The sequence below is a fragment of the Xylocopa sonorina genome, unplaced genomic scaffold (assembly GCF_050948175.1).
Source record: "Xylocopa sonorina isolate GNS202 unplaced genomic scaffold, iyXylSono1_principal scaffold0014, whole genome shotgun sequence".
In the NCBI taxonomy this organism is placed as follows: domain Eukaryota; kingdom Metazoa; phylum Arthropoda; class Insecta; order Hymenoptera; family Apidae; genus Xylocopa; species Xylocopa sonorina.
Genome location: NW_027490090.1, coordinates 5,548,847 through 5,567,717, shown reverse-complemented (window position 1 = coordinate 5,567,717; position 18,871 = coordinate 5,548,847). Strand labels below are relative to the sequence as shown.

The window sequence follows — 18,871 nt, the reverse complement described above, 5'->3', positions numbered from 1 at the left end:
ATTGCTCCCTATAAATAGCCAACAAAAATTGGAGCTAGCATCACAATTATACGCTTATAACTAAGTAAGAGCTAATGATGATAGATATATAAATCAATGAATGGATGAGTGAAGAAAGTATTTACAACAGTGAGTGAAGAAGATGTGGACGACGTAGGATCTTTATGATTTAATATTACTGCTAATGCTAATACTAGTTCATCCTTTCTTTTCTTTCTTATTCTTCTATCTTTTTATACTTATTTTTTATATAATCTAACGTCTTTTTTCATATTTTTCTGCGACACGGTGTGTATCTAGTACAAAAATTTTAAAAATATATTATATAGGTATAAATATAAACAAATCCAATGATAAATGTAACTCTGTCTTTTAAATCTTATTGTCCTATATTGCGGTTCATATTTTTATCCTAATAATGCACATTTAGAGGCACCTTGTTTTGATTGTAATACTAAGAATTTTACTTGATCTAAGTGGTCTCTAGCCACCAAAACTTTTTGTGGTCCCGTTTCTTATATTCTATATAGTCTCTTCGCGGGATTGTTGTATTATATTTGAGTAACGCTTTGTACGTTTCGTCTTCAATCGACTCTAGAGCTAGTTTTATAGCTTTATTGCTCTTATGGCGCGGGATATGGTACAATATCGGTATTGCTTCTTCGTTTTGTACGTAGCCTTTTCTCTCTAGGAATATTTATAATTCCGGCGGCATATAACCTGTGTTAATCGTTTTTCTGATATAATTACCGTCAGGATGCGGCATTGGAAAAATCTAACTATTGTCTTTGATTGTGGCTGCTGTTGCAAAATAATTTTTAATAATTTTTATGATAAAATTGTCGATACGATTTATTTCGGCTGCGTTGTATATTTTTGCATTACTTATATATTTTTGATAATTCGAGCTGGCTGACCTGTACAGACTTAGACATGCTCTTAAAAATCTTCTTTCAAATATTCTGAGTTTTTCCATTATTGAAGCTCCGATATTGTATCGTATCTCGCACCCATAGGTGATTACTGGTCTTATTAGTAATTGGTCGCATATTAGTTTAACTTTCTTGTTCAGATTTTGGGAAAAGAATAATTTTGAATTCACCAGGAACTTGTTTTTAGCTTTTTGCAATTGGAGCTCTACATGTTTGTTCATAAGGCATCTCTTATCTAATAGTATACCTAAATATTTTACTTCGTTTTTGTGCTTAATTTTGATCCCACTTTTCGAATCCCCTGATATGGAAAAATGTTTATATTGCCTTACAATAGCGGGCGATGCTCTTCTGCAGGAAGGTTTAAATAGTATTGTTTCGCATTTGCTGGTGTTCACCGTGCTAGTCGTTTGTAGCGAAAGGTCTTCTATTGTACTTTACTGCTAGCCGCTACATCACCCCCTTACCAGTGCAAACGTTACCTTATAATATTTACATACTATTTGCTAGTGGCTATACTTAAAAGATAACTTAAAATTATTCTTACCTACTATGTACAAACTTACTAACTACTTATCTCTATTGCCACTAACGACCAACCTGCAGGCGATCTGGGAATCTCACCCGTCTCCCTGAGCGCGTTCGCAGAGGTTCCTGCGTGCAAGTTGGTTGCAAGCTTTCTTTATTTTCTATTTTATTGCATGGCTCGCTAGTTTTCTCGGTAACATTGCTTTCTGTCTCTATCCTGATTGAATAAGCCGGTTTGAGGTGATCAACAGATACCGTAGTATCCTTTCCTCTCAACCGTATTATATATGTTTTGTTTGAGCGTGACAGAGGATGTTGTAACAGTCGTTTGACCGCATCGACGCGGACGAAGACGTGAGAAGACGTCTCCAGGTCTTTGTGAATAAACATTTTTTGCTGTCCGTGCCGAGTTCCGGGAATCGGTCTTATATCTCTGAAGTATGCTCGAAGTACTTTGATTGTATCGGGCGGTTCGCGGTTATCAGTTTTTATATTATTAAAGAATTCGCCCGGTAATCTTAAATTTTGCCCGTATACTAGTTCGGCCGTAGACACCTTCAGATCGCCGCGATACGCTGATCTTATACCTAATAACACTATGGGCAACGAATCAGTCCAACGTTTATCGTTGTGACATCTGATTGCTGCCTTTAATTGTCTGTGCAGGCGTTGTACGAGGCCGTTCGCTGCTGGGTGATATGCTGTGATTCTTAAATGCGTCGACCCGAGAAAAGCATTTAAGCGCTTGAACAGTTCGCTTTCGAACTGTCTGCCCTGATCAGTCGCGATACGTAAGGGAGTACCGAAACGAGCGACCCAGCCAGCAATGAACGTTCTCGCAACGGTCTCCGCCTCGATATTCTCGATGGGGAAACCTCTGGCCATCGCGTATACCTATCCACGGAAGTTAGGCAATACCTATATCCGCATGAAATCGGTAACGGATCTACTAGATCGATGTTCGCATGGTCAAACCTAGCCGACGGTAGAGTGTATGTACCGACCGGAGCTTTATTATGTCTCCTGATTTTTGCGCGTTGGCAGTCTAAACAACTAGGCGCCCATTCTCGGCAATCGCGTTCCATCGACGGCCACACAAAACGTTCTTTTATTAATTTTACTATAGTTTTTACTCCCGGGTGCGAGAGCCCGTGAATTAGTGCAAAGGCCTGACGTTGATATGGTTGTGTGACAAATGGGCGGACAATGTCGGTTGCTACGTCGCAATATACATGCGCGTCGCTTGATGTAAGTTATATACACTTTAATTTTAATGACGTGCCTGATGCTATTAGATCTTTCAATTCCTGGTCGGTGTTCTGTGATTCCGCGAGTTTATCAAAATCTATCGGAGTGGAAATGGCTTCTATTCGCGACAACACGTCAGCTACTTCGTTATCTTTGCCGATAATGTGGCAGATGTCTGTAGAAAATTGGGTTATATAATCTAAGTAACGAAATTGCCTCGGTGTTGATTTTCCCGGTTTTTGCCTAAACGCGAATGTAATTGGCTTATGGTTTGTGTATATGGTAAATACACGACCTTCTATTGCGTGCCGGAACTGTTTGACGGCGGAATAGATCGCGAGAAGTTCGCGGTCGTACGCGCTATATTTTCTTTGTACTGACGACAAAGATTTCGTATAGAAGGCAAGTGGTTGCCACGAATTTCCTTGCCTCTGCTGTAGCGTAGCACCTAACGCGAAATTAGACGCGTCGACCATTATCGCGAGTTACGCGTTGTTGGCTGGATGCGCCAAAAGCGTTGCCTTCGCGAGCGCGGTTTTTAAATTTTCGAGAGCCGATTCGGTCTCCTTAGTCCACGTGATCGGTGTTGTGCTTTTTAATTTCTTGCCCGTTAATAATTTGTTTAACGGAGCCTGTAGTACCGCCGCGTTTGGAATGAACCTACGATAAAAATTTACCATTCCCAGGAAACCACGTAATTGTTTCACGATAGTAGGTTTTAGGAATTTTAGTATTGCTTCGACCTTGTCGGGTAGCGGTTTTGTTCCCTGACTATTAACCATGTAGCCCAGGAATTCCACTTCGGTCGCGGCGAAAACACATTTTGTCGGGTTTATCACGACACCGTATTGTTGTAATCGGGCGAAGACCTGTCGGACGTGCTCTCCGTGTTCGGACTCATTTTTCGACGCTATTAATATGTCGTCCAGATACGCGTAGCAAAAATCGAGCCCTCTCGGGACTGTGTCTATAAAACGTTGGAACGTTTGTTCCGCGTTTCTTAATCCAAACAGCATTCAGGCGTATTCGTATAAGCCGAATGGTGTGGTTATCGTGGTTTTTTCGATATCAGGCGGATTTACGGGTATTTGGTGGTATGCGCGGACTAAATCTAACGTTGAGAAGATCGCATTTCCCGACAGCGTACGCGTAAAATCCTCAATATGCGGAATCGGATACCTATCTGGTACGGTGCTAGCGTTTAGAGCCCGATAGTCTCCACAAGGTCTCCATCCGTTGTCTTTTTTAGGAACCATGTGTTAGGCTGAAGCCCACTGGCTTTTCGACGGACGGATGTGACCTTGGCGCAGGAGATCTTCGAACTCCGCTCGCGCGATTTTAAATAATTGCGGTGCTAAGCGGCGCGGTTTACAGAATACGGGTTTTCCGGCGGTCGTGTTAATATAGAGCACTATGTCGAGCTTTACCTGAGGTGTCACTGCTGTGGGTCGCGTGATCGTGGCATACTCTGCTAGGAGGAGGTCGTAGGGAGAACTCTCTATAATTGTCTTCACGGACTGCGTGTTGTCTACTATGACTCGTCCTCTCGCGCTCAGCGACGTCGTCTGGTCCAATAGCCGTCTGTTTCGCAAATCGACCAGCAGCCCATAGTGAGTGAGGAAGTCAGCACCGATGATTTGCCTCGTGACGTCCGCGACGATGAACTTCCAGGCGGAGGCGCGGCGAAGTCCGAGGTCCAGATTGAATGTCCTCACTCCGTAGGTTGAGATGACCGAGCTGTTTGCCGCGGGTGTCTTCTCGACTCGGTCTTTAACTCGTGCACGTGGGTACGCGCATAGATCCGAGCCGGTGTCAATAAGGAATTCTTCCTTGCTGACCCTATCAGCTACGTAGAAACGGCTGGTTTGTGGACCCTCACTGATAGCCGCACTCAGTGGTATCCCTGCTCGTTTCCGCCTGATTAAAGCTGCAAGACGGCACGCATTTCGTCGATCCGTTTCTGAATCGTTTATGGTACCAGCAGATCTTGTTTGCAGATGGAGGTCTGCCTCGCCGTGCGCTTCCTGATTCCGACCGGTGCCGGTAGTAGCCGCTCCGCCTATCTCGAGGTCGCGTTCTCGATAGTTCCTCGATTCGGGTCTCCAGGCTCTGCAGTTTTTGCATCAGCTAGCTGATAGCTGTGTTCGAGGTAACGCTGGCTACAGTAGTTTCGCTTTTAGGTGTGCCCTCATGTATTTGATCCGCAATCTCGGCTATTCTCGTCAGAGGCAGGTCCGTTTGGGCATTCGCGATGGCGCGGGTCATGGCCGAAAGACGACCAGCCCACAATGTGCGCAGGAAGTCATCAGTAACCGTCATACCTGCTAAATTTCTCATGTGTCTGAGAAATTGCGACGGCGTCCTGTCGCCCATCTCTTCTTTTTCTAAGAGCTACTGGATCCTCTGGTTCTGCGTTGGTGATAGGCGCTGGGTTAGCATGGCCTTTAGCGTCTCATACTTCTCCGACTCTGGGGGGTTGGAAATGATATCTTGAACCTCCTTTGCGTACTTCGTCTCGAGCTGCGCTGCGACGTAGTAAAATTTGGTGTGGTCTGCAACTACGCCATTTAGGGCAAACTGAGCCTCTAGCTGATTGAACCATATGCTACGATGCTCCGGATAAAATGGCGGCACGCGACTGGCAAAGCGATTCGTTTCTACTACATTCGCGTGTTTCGTACCCAGATTCGTGTTAACTGCAGCGGCTGCGTTCTTTCTTGTAGCCATCGTTGACGATATTGTAATTTATGCACTGGACACTTGCTGAGGACTTTACACTGTTTGAACTATCACGTGGGGGTTACCAATGAAGGGATTGTCTTATACTGATAATGCGTGTTCAGGATGTTCTAAACAGGGTGTAAGTCAAGAATCGTTTGGAGAGCATTTTTATTAGATGTTTTTTTGAGGAATTCTCAGCGGAGACTGTCGTCTTTCTGTTTTTCTATTTTCCTCGTTGGCGCGTTACATTTCTCGCGCCTTTTGATTGGATATTCAGTTTTGGCTGCTTTTGCCAATCAAGTTAATTATGGCATGCCTGGAAAATGTTAAAAGCTTAAAACGGTTCCTCCAAAATGACTTGATTGCTGCGCATACTATAAACCGTGCTAGTCGTTTGTAGCGAAAGGTCTTCTATTGTACCTTACTGCTAGCCGCTACAAATGCCTGGCCGTTCAGTTTATCATTTGCCCTGTTTTCTTCGGCATACTGGGCACCTAGTATATTTAGTTTGTCCTTCATGTCGTCTATTTCATAAGTGTCCATGTCATCTTTGGTCAGTGTGGTCGTGTCTATTTCTGCGATGCCCAGTATATTCGACTTTTTTGCTTGTATTTTTAGCGATGGTAGTTGTAGTATTTACTTTTTCCTGAACATATAATTTATTTCCTTGAGCATCTGGTCCGGTTTTCTTGGATTTACCTGTTTGTTTCTTTTGTACCAATAATTGCTAACATTTTTTTGTGTTTCTTCCCTGATTTTGTTTTTTATTGTTTTGAACTTCCTTTTTAATATTTCGATAACGTGGTCCGTTTGTGCGCTTATCGTACCTGATCTTCGGATTCTTCTCTGCAAGGTTACCGTGTCCTTCTCCTCTTTCATTAATTGCCTGATTTTTTTTGTTACATATTTATCTATAGAATTCTGTGGTTGTGATTTAGGTATTGCTATTTCCATTGCTTCTACTATTCTATGTTCAGTATCCTGTGTGTATTTGTCTATTTCTTCTATTGTTCGGTTTCTCTCTATCTCTATGTTTGGCTTGTACGACTGTAGTATATTTCGAAGTTTCGTCCAGTTAGCTTTTGCGAAATTATAACCTGCTCACTCCCTGCTTTGGACCCTGGTGATGTCTTGATTTGAGATTCTGATTCGCGCCGTGATAGCTTCGTGGTCGCTTGCTGCTTGCAATGTATTTAATTTATTTCTGTATGCATCTGTGAATTCTAATATTGCGTCCGCTAGTATTAGATCTATATAGGATCCAGTGCGAGGGAAGGAGGGCACCGCAGTGTGGAATAGATCTATTCTAGATTTAATATCATTATTGTCAATCCAATCCTTCATCGCTATGCCTCGCTCGTCATTAATTTTATTTGCCCATGCTTCATGCTTTGCGTTAAAGTCCTCGGCTATAATATAGTGGTTGCATTGGTTCGTCAAGTCTAATTCTTCGAATAAATTTTCCAGCTCTTCTCTGAATTTCGTGTTTGGTCCTTTTTTCGCATAAAGTGCTACTATGACAAGTTTGTTATTGCCTGACGTGTTTATACGTACTTTTGTTGTTTCCACCAACTCTGTCTTTGTATTTATTTGAATCGTTCCATATTTTAAATCTTTTTTTATGTCCTGGTTCATGCTGGTCGCTGCATTTGACGCATCTGAACGTTAAATTGCAGTTGATTGTCGAGTGTTCGAATTTTTGACACCTGCCCTGAGCATCGCCCTTCTTGTTTAATCTCTCCCATCTAATTATGTGGTGACCTACGTACCCAATATTACTTAGTTTTTTCAGATCGCTGTTTGGCGATTTCTGTAAAAGGTATATTGGTAATACACGCCCTTCCTCAATTGATTTTGGTGTCTTAAATCTAGATATTTTTTCAAAAGATAGGTCGTTATTTGCCATGCTTTGCAGTTCATCCATAATTTCTTGTTCAGTGAAGGACTCTGAGAGCTCTTTGAGCAGGAAATTATTGTTTTTCAATCCCTTTGGAGTGTAGGTATAAATACTAGTTTGAGCTTCCGATAAGATATCTTTGGTTTTTTGATGATCATCCAGATTATTGAGTTGCAAAACATGTTTTATCTTACTTACTCTTTTTATGTGAAATCCTACATGACTATTCGTACTATTTATTAATTGTATCGTTTCCTTTGGGTCTTGGTACATGATGATAATAGATGGTGGTTTAGGATAATTAACGGAGGATGTTGGTTTGATTTCTGATTTATTTTATTCTCTGGCTTTGTTGTTTCCTCCTGTAGTCGTTGCAGGTTCTGCTGTTAGCTGTTTCTTGGGATTCCCATTGTTCTGATGCTGCTTACCATTGTGGCTGTTACTTGACGTCTTCCTTAGTTCATTTCTTCTTTTTAGCACTTGTATGAAGTCATCTTGGTGATCCATTTGAAGTTCTTCCATCGATGCTTCCATCTGCATGCTGTCGCTGCACGCTGCTTGTGTTTTGTCCTCTGCTGCCTCATTTGTATCTTTCTTGGGGTTTCTGTCCAGTTCTGTCAATTTCTTTAATTGCTCCCGCAATTCTTTGTTTTCCTTTTGCAATTCTTGAATCATTGATCGCAATTTTTGATTCACTGTTGTTTTTGAATCCGAGGTTGGCTTCTGATTGGTTCGTTCCATTTTGTTGCTATGCGTCCTTTTTCCTTTTTAATAATTTTTTTTCCTTGATCTTCTTGATCACTTGTTTTACGCTTCTTTTTGCCTCTGTATCATCAAGGAACTCTTTGAATTCCGTTAAGTCTTCACCATGCCACGTGCTAACTTTATATGTTGACTGTGCTTCATTCACTTCCATCGAAGTTTCCGACATGTCATTTTTTAAAACTTCACATTTATTGTTTCACATTTTAAAGTGAAGCAACAGATGCCGCCCTTGTGGTCTAAAGCTGTCAACCAGTTGTTTGTCGTGCGTTGTCTCCTTGTGCGCACTTGTAATGTTCTCCTTTTTTCGAGTGGATCACGGCAGGACGCCAATCCTTTTTAGTCAGGTACAAGACGATGCGAAGAAATAAAATTAATGCACACTCGCTGGCGTCCCTTTTTGTGTGGACGCAGCGTATGCTTCTAACCCCTTTTCGCCCTTTGATTGATAAAACAGAGCAAATCGGAGAGAAAGTAGAACACAGAACAGGTAAAAAAGTAAGTAGGGCCAAGAAAAAATGGTGTAAGCCAACAACACGTGGAGTTCCCAAGCAGTCACCCATTTAAGTACTATTCACGCCTAACGCAACTTAACTTCGGTGATCGAACAAGAATCGGTGAGTTATGTGTGGTATGATCGTTGATAACGAACCTAACCTAACCTAACCTTTTTTCTTTTTTTTATGTGAGGAAATCCATCATGGATACCCCGGAGCCCTGGGGGGGAACTCCGGGGTTCTGCCGGATTTCTAGTGGCTAAAATCCCACGGTGTTCACCATCGGCGCTTCTGGGAGGGAACCGGGATCTCAAAATGAACGCTACCGTTTCCCTCCCAGCGCCAAGACTCCCATGCTGCACTTGTACAATGTCAAGTGCAGCATGAGAGTCTCCTTCCCATGGAGATATATCTCCGCGGCGACTTCAGGGCCACACCAGAGTCGCCGCCACCACGAGGGAAGTTGCGTGCAAGACCATGATGGGTCATGGTCTGCAATATCCTCCATACTACTACCATCGCAACATAGCGATGGTAGATCATCCATCACCCCTTGCCACAAGGTGACAAAGCGTGTTAATCTTGATGACGGCCTCACAATAGGCCGTCATTGGCCGCCAGGTTCTCTGATCCTCTGCCATCCGCTTAATGACGGATGGCAGTGGCAGATCATGGCCTATAACTGCCTGAAAATCACGACGCAACATTTGGACACGCTGGACACCTCTCCGGCGTGTGCTGCGCCGTGTCTCCGAGACCGTCACAATGGTGACAAATCCCCGTGACCTCCCTGCTGATTCGATGCAGGTTCTCACCGAAGCATCCATGCCCGGTGAGCACCTGCGTGGTCCGGAAGGTAAGTCGGCCATGGCTGCGGTCTACCCATCTAGACAAGACAGTCAAAGCCGCCCCGACGGTCCTATGACTTCCGTGACGGGAGTTGAGTAGTTCCCGCCACGTATTCAAAACAGAACGCCGAACTTGAAACCTGAGCGCCTTTCTCAGCAACTCTGACGGGTCAGAGTCATTCTGGCAACCGCGTAACTGCCTATTAAACATAGGCATCAGCAGTCGCCAGGAGTTCTAACGGTGGTAGCCCTGCCAGAGCTGTCGCCGCCTCGTAGGACACCGTGCGGTACCCTCGGATGACTCTGATGTTCAGTCGCCGCCAAACATTGCGCAACAATTGCATGCTGCGACTACTGACCATCAGGTCACCCGACCACACAGGGTCCTTGTACATGGCCATACTCCGTACGATGCCCCCGTAGAGGTGGCGGACCCTCCCGTCTGGATCCCCTAAGTTGGACAAAAGACGGCCAAGATTGGCCGCCATACGTTCCAACTGGGGGCCCAGAAGCGAGAAATGGCGCACAAAACTCCGAGAGCCGTCCAGGTGGAGACCGAGATCCCGTCTGCCACTTGGATGCCGACATTACTTATCCGGACCAGAGTTCGGGCCAGTAGTTGTCCCTCACAAGAACGGAGGCGGTGGCTGTGATCGAGGAACGACATAGCCTCCGTCTTACAAGGGACCAATTCTAGGCCCAGACTCCGGACCCTGGAGGCCACGAGGGCCAATCCCACCTCGGCGCATCGGACGATACTCCCCGGTGTGTTCCTACAGACTATGAGCATCGTATCGTCCGCGCAGCAGACGATGCTGACGCCTGTCAGGGGGAGGATACGCAGAGCCTCGTCATATCCCAGGTTCCATAACAATGTTCCTATAACGGACTCATGAGGTATGCCGCGGCTAATCTCCCTCCGATAGTAAACAACATACCGACCCATATACTCAACACACCTGCCACGCAAGTACGACCCAATCGCCACCCGCAGGTACATGGGGACTCGATGAGTTTCGAGTCCACCGCGGATGGTCTCCCAGGAGAGGGTATTAAAAGTATTATTTGTATCCAAGGAAATAGCTAATGCTAACGCTCTCCTGGAAGTGGCCGAGTCCGCGATGGAGCGGACACGATCGATTGCGCCGATCGTGGACCGCCCCCCCCCCCTTGAAGCCGAATTGGCACTCGACCAGATGGGGTCCAACATGGGACAGATGCCTGGAGAAGCGGGAAGCGACGATGCGCTCGAAGAGTTTCCGCACCTCATTCAAAAGCACAATAGGCCGGTATGCGGAGGGAGAATCCGCGTCCTTCCTAAGGAGACCCAGTCGTCCAACACGCCACCGAAGTGGGAAGGTCCCCGTCCTCAAGACGGCTGTAAAAAGCCGCCATCAGGGTTCGGTGCCGTACTCCGGGCCCTGAGGTGTTGCACTGCCCCGGCCAACTCCTCCTCGGATACTTCCAGGTCGGTGGACCAGTCACACTGGTCCACCTGCCCTGGAAAGGTGGCCGGTGCGTCCCCAGATGGGTACAAAGTACCGACCACCCTCCCAAGGAGCTGGGGGTCCATCGTCTCCGTTATTGAGGGCGCCCATGTTCGAATCTTGTTTACAGCAAACTTATATAGGTGCCCCCATGGATCCCGATTCAGGGTACGGAGAAGTCCGTCCCAAGCGTCAGCTTTGACCCTCCTGATGGTCTGCTGCAGCTGAACCGTCAAATGGCGATATTCAGCATACTGCAGTGCCGTTCGTGCCTCATCACGATGTCTCCCCCGGCGAGAACTCACGTACAGGCGTCGGGCTGCAGCACAGTTTTTCCGCAATTCTGCGATTGCAACCGACCATCAGTACGCGGGCCGCCAAGGCGGAGGCCTAGCACGAGGCACGGTATCACATACCGCCACCATTTCCTCGTGAAATCAACAACTATAATATAATAACTATAACTATAATATATAACTAACTATAATATATATAACAACAACAAACCATCAGGGTGTCCTCATCCAAGGCCTTCACTGCCCATCTACGCTGTTGTTGTTGGTGAGGGTACGGGGGGTCCGGGGTTGAGACGGAAACTTCTATCCGATTGTACCAATGATCGTATAGGGTCTCCGTCTGCTCGTCAACGAGCCATCCCGTAACCCGGCGCGCGGGACCAGGGGAAGTCCATAAAAGATCCAGGGAACTTACTGGTCGACCCCCGGTTAAGCAACCGAAGGTCCAGGCCAGTCACAATCCAGCACCGCACTGACCCTCGCGTCCGTCCTGGGGGAACCCCATGCAGTCGCATGAGCGTTAAAGTCCACCAGGACAAGGACTGAACGGGCTGCGTGCGATGACACGATGGTCTGCAGCCCGTCCATAATCTACTGAAAAGCCGCGAGGGGCCAACGAGGCGGTGCATATAACCCCACTAACAAAAACTCTGCCCAGCTGACGGCCACGTATCCCGTCCCCGAAGCTACGGGTGTATAGGGCATCACTGTTGTTTCCGACCCAGGGCGGGCGGTAGGGTACAACATATGGCCCGGCAACCTCGACTACATCAACCACGCTCGCCACAAGTGCCTCGACTAATAGGTCGTGGGCACGGCGGGCGTGATTGATGTTCACTTGTAGGACTTGAGCACGTGTAAAGGCTAGTCCATACCTGTAGCCTCACCCTGGCTCGTCCCTCCTCCAATCAGCGCCGTCGCAAACAACACGACACTTCCTTCCATATGCCTGGGGGGCGGGGGGGGGGGGGGGGGGGGGGGGGGGGGCTGATGTCCCCCCTTCACCATTTCCAACCCAGTCACCTCCTTGGAGGTATTGGGTTCCTTCCTTGATGGAGCTTTGACGGCGACCTGTCTTGTCCTCCGGGTGGGCGGCCTTCACTGCGGCCATCCCAACCGATGGTTGGTCGGCCTCCCCGCATCTGACATACGATGCAGTGGGGTGCGGCCACCGAACATTGTCACGCCTGGTAGTGGGAGGCACCGCATTTATAGCAGCGGTCCCCCCGGTCCACTGCAGCAATGCATCGCTGCCTTACATGCTCTCTTTCGAGGCAGCGATAGTACATCCCCGCGCATCACCCCTAATCGTGCAGGAGTCATCCCCAGTACCGGAATTGGTATCCTCTCCAATTCCGAGATACGCGCTGTTAGCACGTTCTTCTCCGCCTTTAAGGCGGAGATACGCGTCGGTAGACCCTCCGTGGTCTTTTTCTCCCCTAACACGGAAAGCGGGGGGAGGGGGAGTCTCGCCGCTGCTGTGCCTTTTGAAAAAGGACAGGCAGCTGGCATAAGTCCTCGCACTGCCTACGAATAAAGCCACCCTTAACATTGGTAGGTCTCGCCGCGATCCACTTTATGTCATTGGCGGCTATATAGTCCCTTCGGTCAAGAGCCACCATATCTACGTCTCTAAACCTCCGGCCATAGTCGTCCACCTCGGGAATAGTTTTGATCGACTTGCCTGTGGGTTGGGGGGGAGGGGGGCTTCTCCCGGTCGTGACTGCATAACTCAGACTCCTGTTTGAGCCTGAGTCTCGCCTCTTCGACCCGGAGGTGCTCCTTCGCCTGGGCGGGAACAATATAGTCCTCCGTAGCAGGGGTGCGACCTCTCCTCTCCCGATGCTCCCCAAGTAGTTTTAGGAAAATTGCCCAGCATGTCGACGGGGGAGTGATAGGTCTCCGCGGAGTCGCTACCTTCCCCCTCCTGTCCTGACAAAGCAGACGGTGATCTGACGAATAGCGACGAGGCCCGAGATCGGTTGGGATCGCTGGTGTCCACCTCTTCCACGTCCAAGAGGCGCTAATTCCTGTGCCCGAAACGAGGGTCGTATGCTGCCTCTTTGCGCCTCAGCGGTGAACGGAAGCTGCCATATAGATACCACCTCTTTTTGCACCACCTCCGGAAGCACTCTCGGGGCTCCGTCCTCCTCCTTCTCCTCCTCTTACTCTCCCCCCCCCCCCCCCCCCCCACTCCCTCCCGCCACAGTTTCGTAATACAGGAGTCCATGTAAACATAGAGGTAACCTAACCTTTTTTTTAACGTTGGGAAATCCTCATGGATCCCCCAGAGTTAGGGAACTTTGAGGGTATGTCGGACTCTTACCAGCCAAAACCCCACGGTTACAGTCCTCGGCGCTGCTGGGAGGAGACTGGGAACTCTAGACGAACACGTCGGCGCCTCGCCCCACCTGCGCCGGGACCCCGAAGGGTTCTTAGAAGCGACTCCCACCCGTAGGTGGGGGACCTACCCCCCCCCCCCCCCGTGGAGCGGAGCGGGGAAAACGTCTAGGACGCCGACCCCGTAGGCGACGTCGATCTGGCAGAGATTGCTCCCTAACCAGCGGGTTACCTCACAAAAAGAGACCATGGCCTGCCAGACACTCCTGCGACCAAGCATCCCAGACAGGATGCTCGGCAACAAGAGGTCCGGACCCACCTATGCCGCTAACAACCGACGTGGCACCTCCGAGGCACCTCCTCCGCGGTGCCACAATGATGGCCATCAGGATGTCCTCTACCCATACCCCTCAGGGTGAACCTCCACTGATGGTGAGCTGATGGGCGGGTCAGGGGAGGAGTGGAGACAACTATGCGTATGTACGCATGATCTGAGAGTGTTTCCACGTCGTCGACCCTCCAACCCAACACACGGCGTATCGCTAGGGTATTTGCGAAAGATATATCCACGATACTTTCGCCCTCGAACCGCACGCACGTGCTGGCCGAGCCCCGGTTCAACAACCTGAGACACAGGCCAGCCTCGCAGTCCAACACCGAGTGACCCTTCTGGTCCGTTCTCGGAGAGTGCCACGCAGTTTCGTGAGTATTGAAGTACCCGAAGACGAACACTGGACGAGCTGCGTCCAAAGAAACGACGTTTTGTAGCCCGTCCATTAATATCCATTAATGTGTTGATACGACTGAGGGGCCATCTCGTTGGCGCATACACGCCCACCACCAGATAATCGGCCCAGTCGATCGCCATGAAACCGTGACCGCAGGCAACAGGCGCGATCGGTCGGATCCGCGACAGGACCAACTGGGCGATCACCACGGAATCGTCCAGGTCTCTAGCCCAGGACTGGCGCTGGAGAACCCGGAACGGCTCCGCGACGACGACCAACTCAACCATGCCACCGCAAACCTTGAACCATTAGGTCTTGTGCGGCGATGGCATGGTTGAGATTGATCTGGATGACCTGACCGCGGGGAGGCGGGAACGTTAGGCCGTGTCCATGGCCTTTCCCCGGCCACCAGCATCCTTTGTAGCAGGGTTAACACCCTGCTCAGCCTCATCTCTAGTGTCCATGTGATGTCCGTATCCTCCCACGTTAGGGGGTGATGCGGATGCACCATCCCCACTGGAACCTGCCACGTTGGAGGGTGCTACACCCAAATGGTGCCAAGCCCCTTAGGTGAAGGCTGAGATAATCCGGTTTAGGACCGGATCTCTCCTCCGGAAGAATCCTTCACCTCCTCTACCCGGCACCCTCCGGTGCCAGCAATGGCCTCGACCATCTCCGATAAAGTGACCGACTCGACCAGGACTAGCACACGGAGGTCAGCCTTCTTGCTAGGCCTAGTCACCGTGACCGCCGTCGCCGGCAAGCGCCTCCCTCAGTTTATTAACCTAGGCAGTTTACCCTTTGTCTGGAAGCCGTCATAATGTCCTTGTAAGAGGATTTGCTGCCAGGCTGGAGGGTAAATGCGATTGCCGCGGTACGGGGCAGCCACCCAACCTCGGTTTCTCCTCCACCTTCTTTATGATCTGTGTCTTTGGTGGTTGGGCAGGGGCAGATTGGGCCTTTTTAGCTGCCCTGGCTGCCTTCTTGTCGACCACTTTGCGGCACCAGCTGCGGAAAGAAATAGTGCTGCTGCTGCTGCTGCAGTGTTCTTCTTTGCCTCCTGGTGCGCCAATTCTATCCTTCTTGCTGCCCCAGTTGGGCAGTTTTGACTATAGAGGATGAGGAAGGTTTTGATTTGATGACATTGGATGTGATCGGCCCGTTACCCTCACCCTTCTTCTTTGTCTCCTTCTTCTTTTCCTTCGACGGCTTGTGTAGTGGGGCCATTCGAAAGCAAGCTATCTTACTTCGTAGCTGGGAAGAGCTCCAAACGAAGCTCCTAGGACTCCCTAAGCTTCTTTCCAGGGGCCACGGCCAGTTCTGGTCGTGGTACGGGGGGTTGCGTCCCCGGGATCCCATAGCTCGGCAGTGGTGGTGTTGTCCCTGTCGTAATACCGTAAACCGCTGGTCATGTCTCACCGGAGCGGGGGGCTTGCCTTCATCGGCCGGCCCGCGAGGGGATAAACTCTATAAAAGGTCCCTAGCCTCAAGTTGCGGTACGCGGCGATGGGGCACGCCCAGTCCCCGCGGCTGGGCGTGGCCGGTGGATGCATCGGTCTCTAGCGACCAACCCCAGGGATACTGGCGCACCCGGGTGTATTAGCCTTCCCTTGGCAAGGCGGCTCTGCCAGGGGCGACTTTTATTTCCGACCCTACTCGTGGGACTTATTATGAGTTATTCTATTTTCAAAAACCGAGGAAGGGGGGTATTAACGTAGAGAGGGCAGGGACCAGTGGGGTCCGTATCGTCGGTGGTCCGAGACCAGCATCTGTTTCGGACAAGATGATCGCAGCAACGGCAGAGGGGCACTCCTTGAGGAGTCGGGGGACGCCTCTTATGATTCGGACACTTCGGCGGGTTCGGTTCGATCTACCTTTTCGTTTCAGAAACCGTGTCCGAAATCAAAGAAGCGGAGCAGACCCCCTACAACGGGGGAATACGTAGGCCTGGCAGAAGCCAAAAGGGCCTACGTTGGGGCGCATCGAGAAGCCGAGGTTGTGGATCTTGAGCTCGAGATCCACAGCGGCACAGGGATTCCACCGCCACCAGGGAAGTTCGTTCAACCCTATGCCGGAAATGGATGATTTCGTCCAGTTGGCAAAGAACAAGCCACTGGCGGATTTAGGAGCGTGAGCACTCGAAGAGGCTGGCAGGATTGAGCTAGCTGCAGCGAAGTCCAAGAATCTAAAGGGCGCCATCCAGCGTGACCTGAGGATGGGTGCTAGAAGCCTCAGGGCGGCCACGCTGGAGCTAGCACAACGTGTGGAACGTCCGACAAAACCATCGTCGGACAATGAAATATTGGCTTTAAAGGAGCAACTGGAGGCCATGAAGGCCGAAAATATACGCCTGCACGAAAGGCTGTGTCTGTTGCATAGAAGATCTCCAGTTCTGTCAGCAATGACGACGGCTGACGTTGATATGGGGAGCCGCGCGGTGCCAGCACCGGCCTCGCACGAAAAGAAGATGGAGAACGCATCTCCACGAAACGGTGTCCCGGCACCTAGGGAGGAACTGGGATCTGCCACACTGCAACAGGTGGTAGACATCATAAACAAGAAGATGGAGGAACTCCGTTTGGAGCTTCTCCCTGCATCACGGAAGGAGAGCTTGCCCACAGATGGTCCCGTTACTGAGACCATTGTGGCACAGAAGAACATGGTGCTAAAGAAGAAGAAGGGAGAAGGCAACGGCTCGGTAAAGTCCACAGTCGCCAAAGCAAAACCCCCGTCAACGACAATGGCCAAAAAGGCCTCAATTGGCGCGCCAGGAGGTGCAAAACAGAACACACAGCGGCACCAAAACCATCTCCTTCGGTATCTGGTGCCGCTAAGGAGGATACCTGGGGCCAGGTGGTGGGCAGGAAGGCGGCTAGGGCAGCCAAAAAGGCCTAATCCGCCCCTGTTCCGCCACATAAGGCCCAGACGGCCAGAAAGGAGGACAGGCCGAAGCTAGGGCGGCTACCACGCGCGGCGGCAGTCGCACTGACCCTTCTGCCTGGCAGCAAAGCCACCTATCGATATATTATGGTGGCTGCCAGGCAGAGGGTAAAGTTGGCGGATGTCGGGGTGGAATCTGTCCGCCCCAAGAAGTCCAGGACCGGCGGTCTCCTGTCGGAGATTGCCGGTCCTGAGAAGGAAGCCAAGGCTGCGGCCTTGGCTGAAAAATTGAAGGAGGCGTTAGCTGGCTACGGCGTAACGGTGGCTAGGCCGGTCAAAAAGCAAGACCTGCGGGTGATCGGCTTGGACGACTCGGTCACCTCGTCTGAGGAGGACGAGGTTATAGCCGGCACCGGAGGGTGTCGGGTAAAAGAGGTGAGGACCGGGCTGGTCCGGTCTTCCCTAAGAGGGCTCGGCACCCTTTGGGTGCAGTGCCCCCTGGCAGCGGCCAAAAAGGTGGTCGCTGCCGATCATATCCGGGTGGGTTGGGCTGATGCCCGAGTTATGGTGTTGAAACCCCGCCCGGAGCAGTGCTACCGTTGCTGGGAGCTGGGTCATCTCCAGCAGCGGTGCACTGCGAAGTTGGATCGGTCGCTCCTATGTTATAGGTGCGGCGAGACCGGCCACCAGGCGGGCCTGTGTACCGCGGCCGTCCCTGTTTGCCTTGTTTGCAAAGAGGCAGGGCGGCCCGCGGACCACAGAACGGGGAGCAAGTCATGCTCCCCGCCTAAGGCCCGCCGAAGCGGCAAGGGGGCACAGCCGTCGTCGGCTGTGTAGAAGGCAACTAGGGGAGGAGATAAGAAGACGAAGATCCCCAGTGTTCATAAAGGGGGTGGTGTAGTTGCAGCACCCTCCAACGTGGGAGGTTCCAGCGTGGGTGAAGCGGCCGCATCATCCTCCACCGTGGGATGTTCCGGGTTAATGGACACTGGGGACGAGTTTGAGCGGGCTGATGAACCCGCTCACACGGATGCTGCTGGCCGGGGGGAGGCCATGGACGCTGCATATCGTTCACGCCTCCTCACGGTCACATCATCCAGACCAATCTGAACGATGCCATCGCAGCACAGGACCTAATGGTTCAAGGTCTCTACGGTGGCATGGTTGAGTTGGTCGTCGCCGCGGAGCCGTACCGGGTTCTCCATCGCCCGTCCTGGGCTGGGGACCTGGACGACTGCGTGGTGGTCGCCCAGTCGGACCCGTCACGGATCCGGCCGATAGCGCTCGTTCCGCGCGGCCACGGGTTCGTGGCGGTCGACTGGGCCGATTGTCTGATGGTGGGCGTGTACGCGCCACCGAGATGGCCCCTCAGTCTTTTCGACATCTTTCTGGACGAGCTGCAGAGCTTAATCTCTTCGCACGCAGCTCGTCCTGTGTTTGTACTCGGGGACTCTAATGCTCACGCATCTGCGTGGCACTCCCCGAGGACGAACCAGAGGGGTCACTCGGTGTTGGACTGGGCGGCTGGCCTGGGTCTGCGGTTATTAAACCGGGTCTCGTCCAGCACGTGCGTGCGGTTCCAGGGCGAAAGCATCGTCGATCTTTCTTTCGCCAATGCTCTAGCCGCGCGTCGTGTGCCGGGGTGGAGGGTCGACGACGTGGAGACTCTCTCTGATCACAGGTACATACGCATAGAGGTCTAAACGC

The 18,871-nt window shown here is 50.5% G+C and overlaps 1 protein-coding gene and 1 pseudogene across 1 annotated transcript; both read right to left on the bottom strand.

Moving 5' to 3' along the window:
• Positions 1-8,614: 8,614 nt before the first annotated feature.
• Positions 8,615-8,733, bottom strand: LOC143432026 (5S ribosomal RNA; annotated as a pseudogene).
• A 545-nt stretch (positions 8,734-9,278) lies between these two features.
• LOC143431793 (uncharacterized) lies at positions 9,279-9,834 on the bottom strand. Its single transcript, XM_076908731.1, has 2 exons — positions 9,725-9,834; positions 9,279-9,633 (listed from the first exon to the last, which is right to left on the bottom strand). The coding sequence occupies exons 1-2, from the start codon at positions 9,832-9,834 to the stop codon at positions 9,279-9,281; spliced, it is 465 nt and encodes a 154-aa protein (XP_076764846.1).
• Between the last annotated feature and the right edge of the window lie 9,037 nt (positions 9,835-18,871).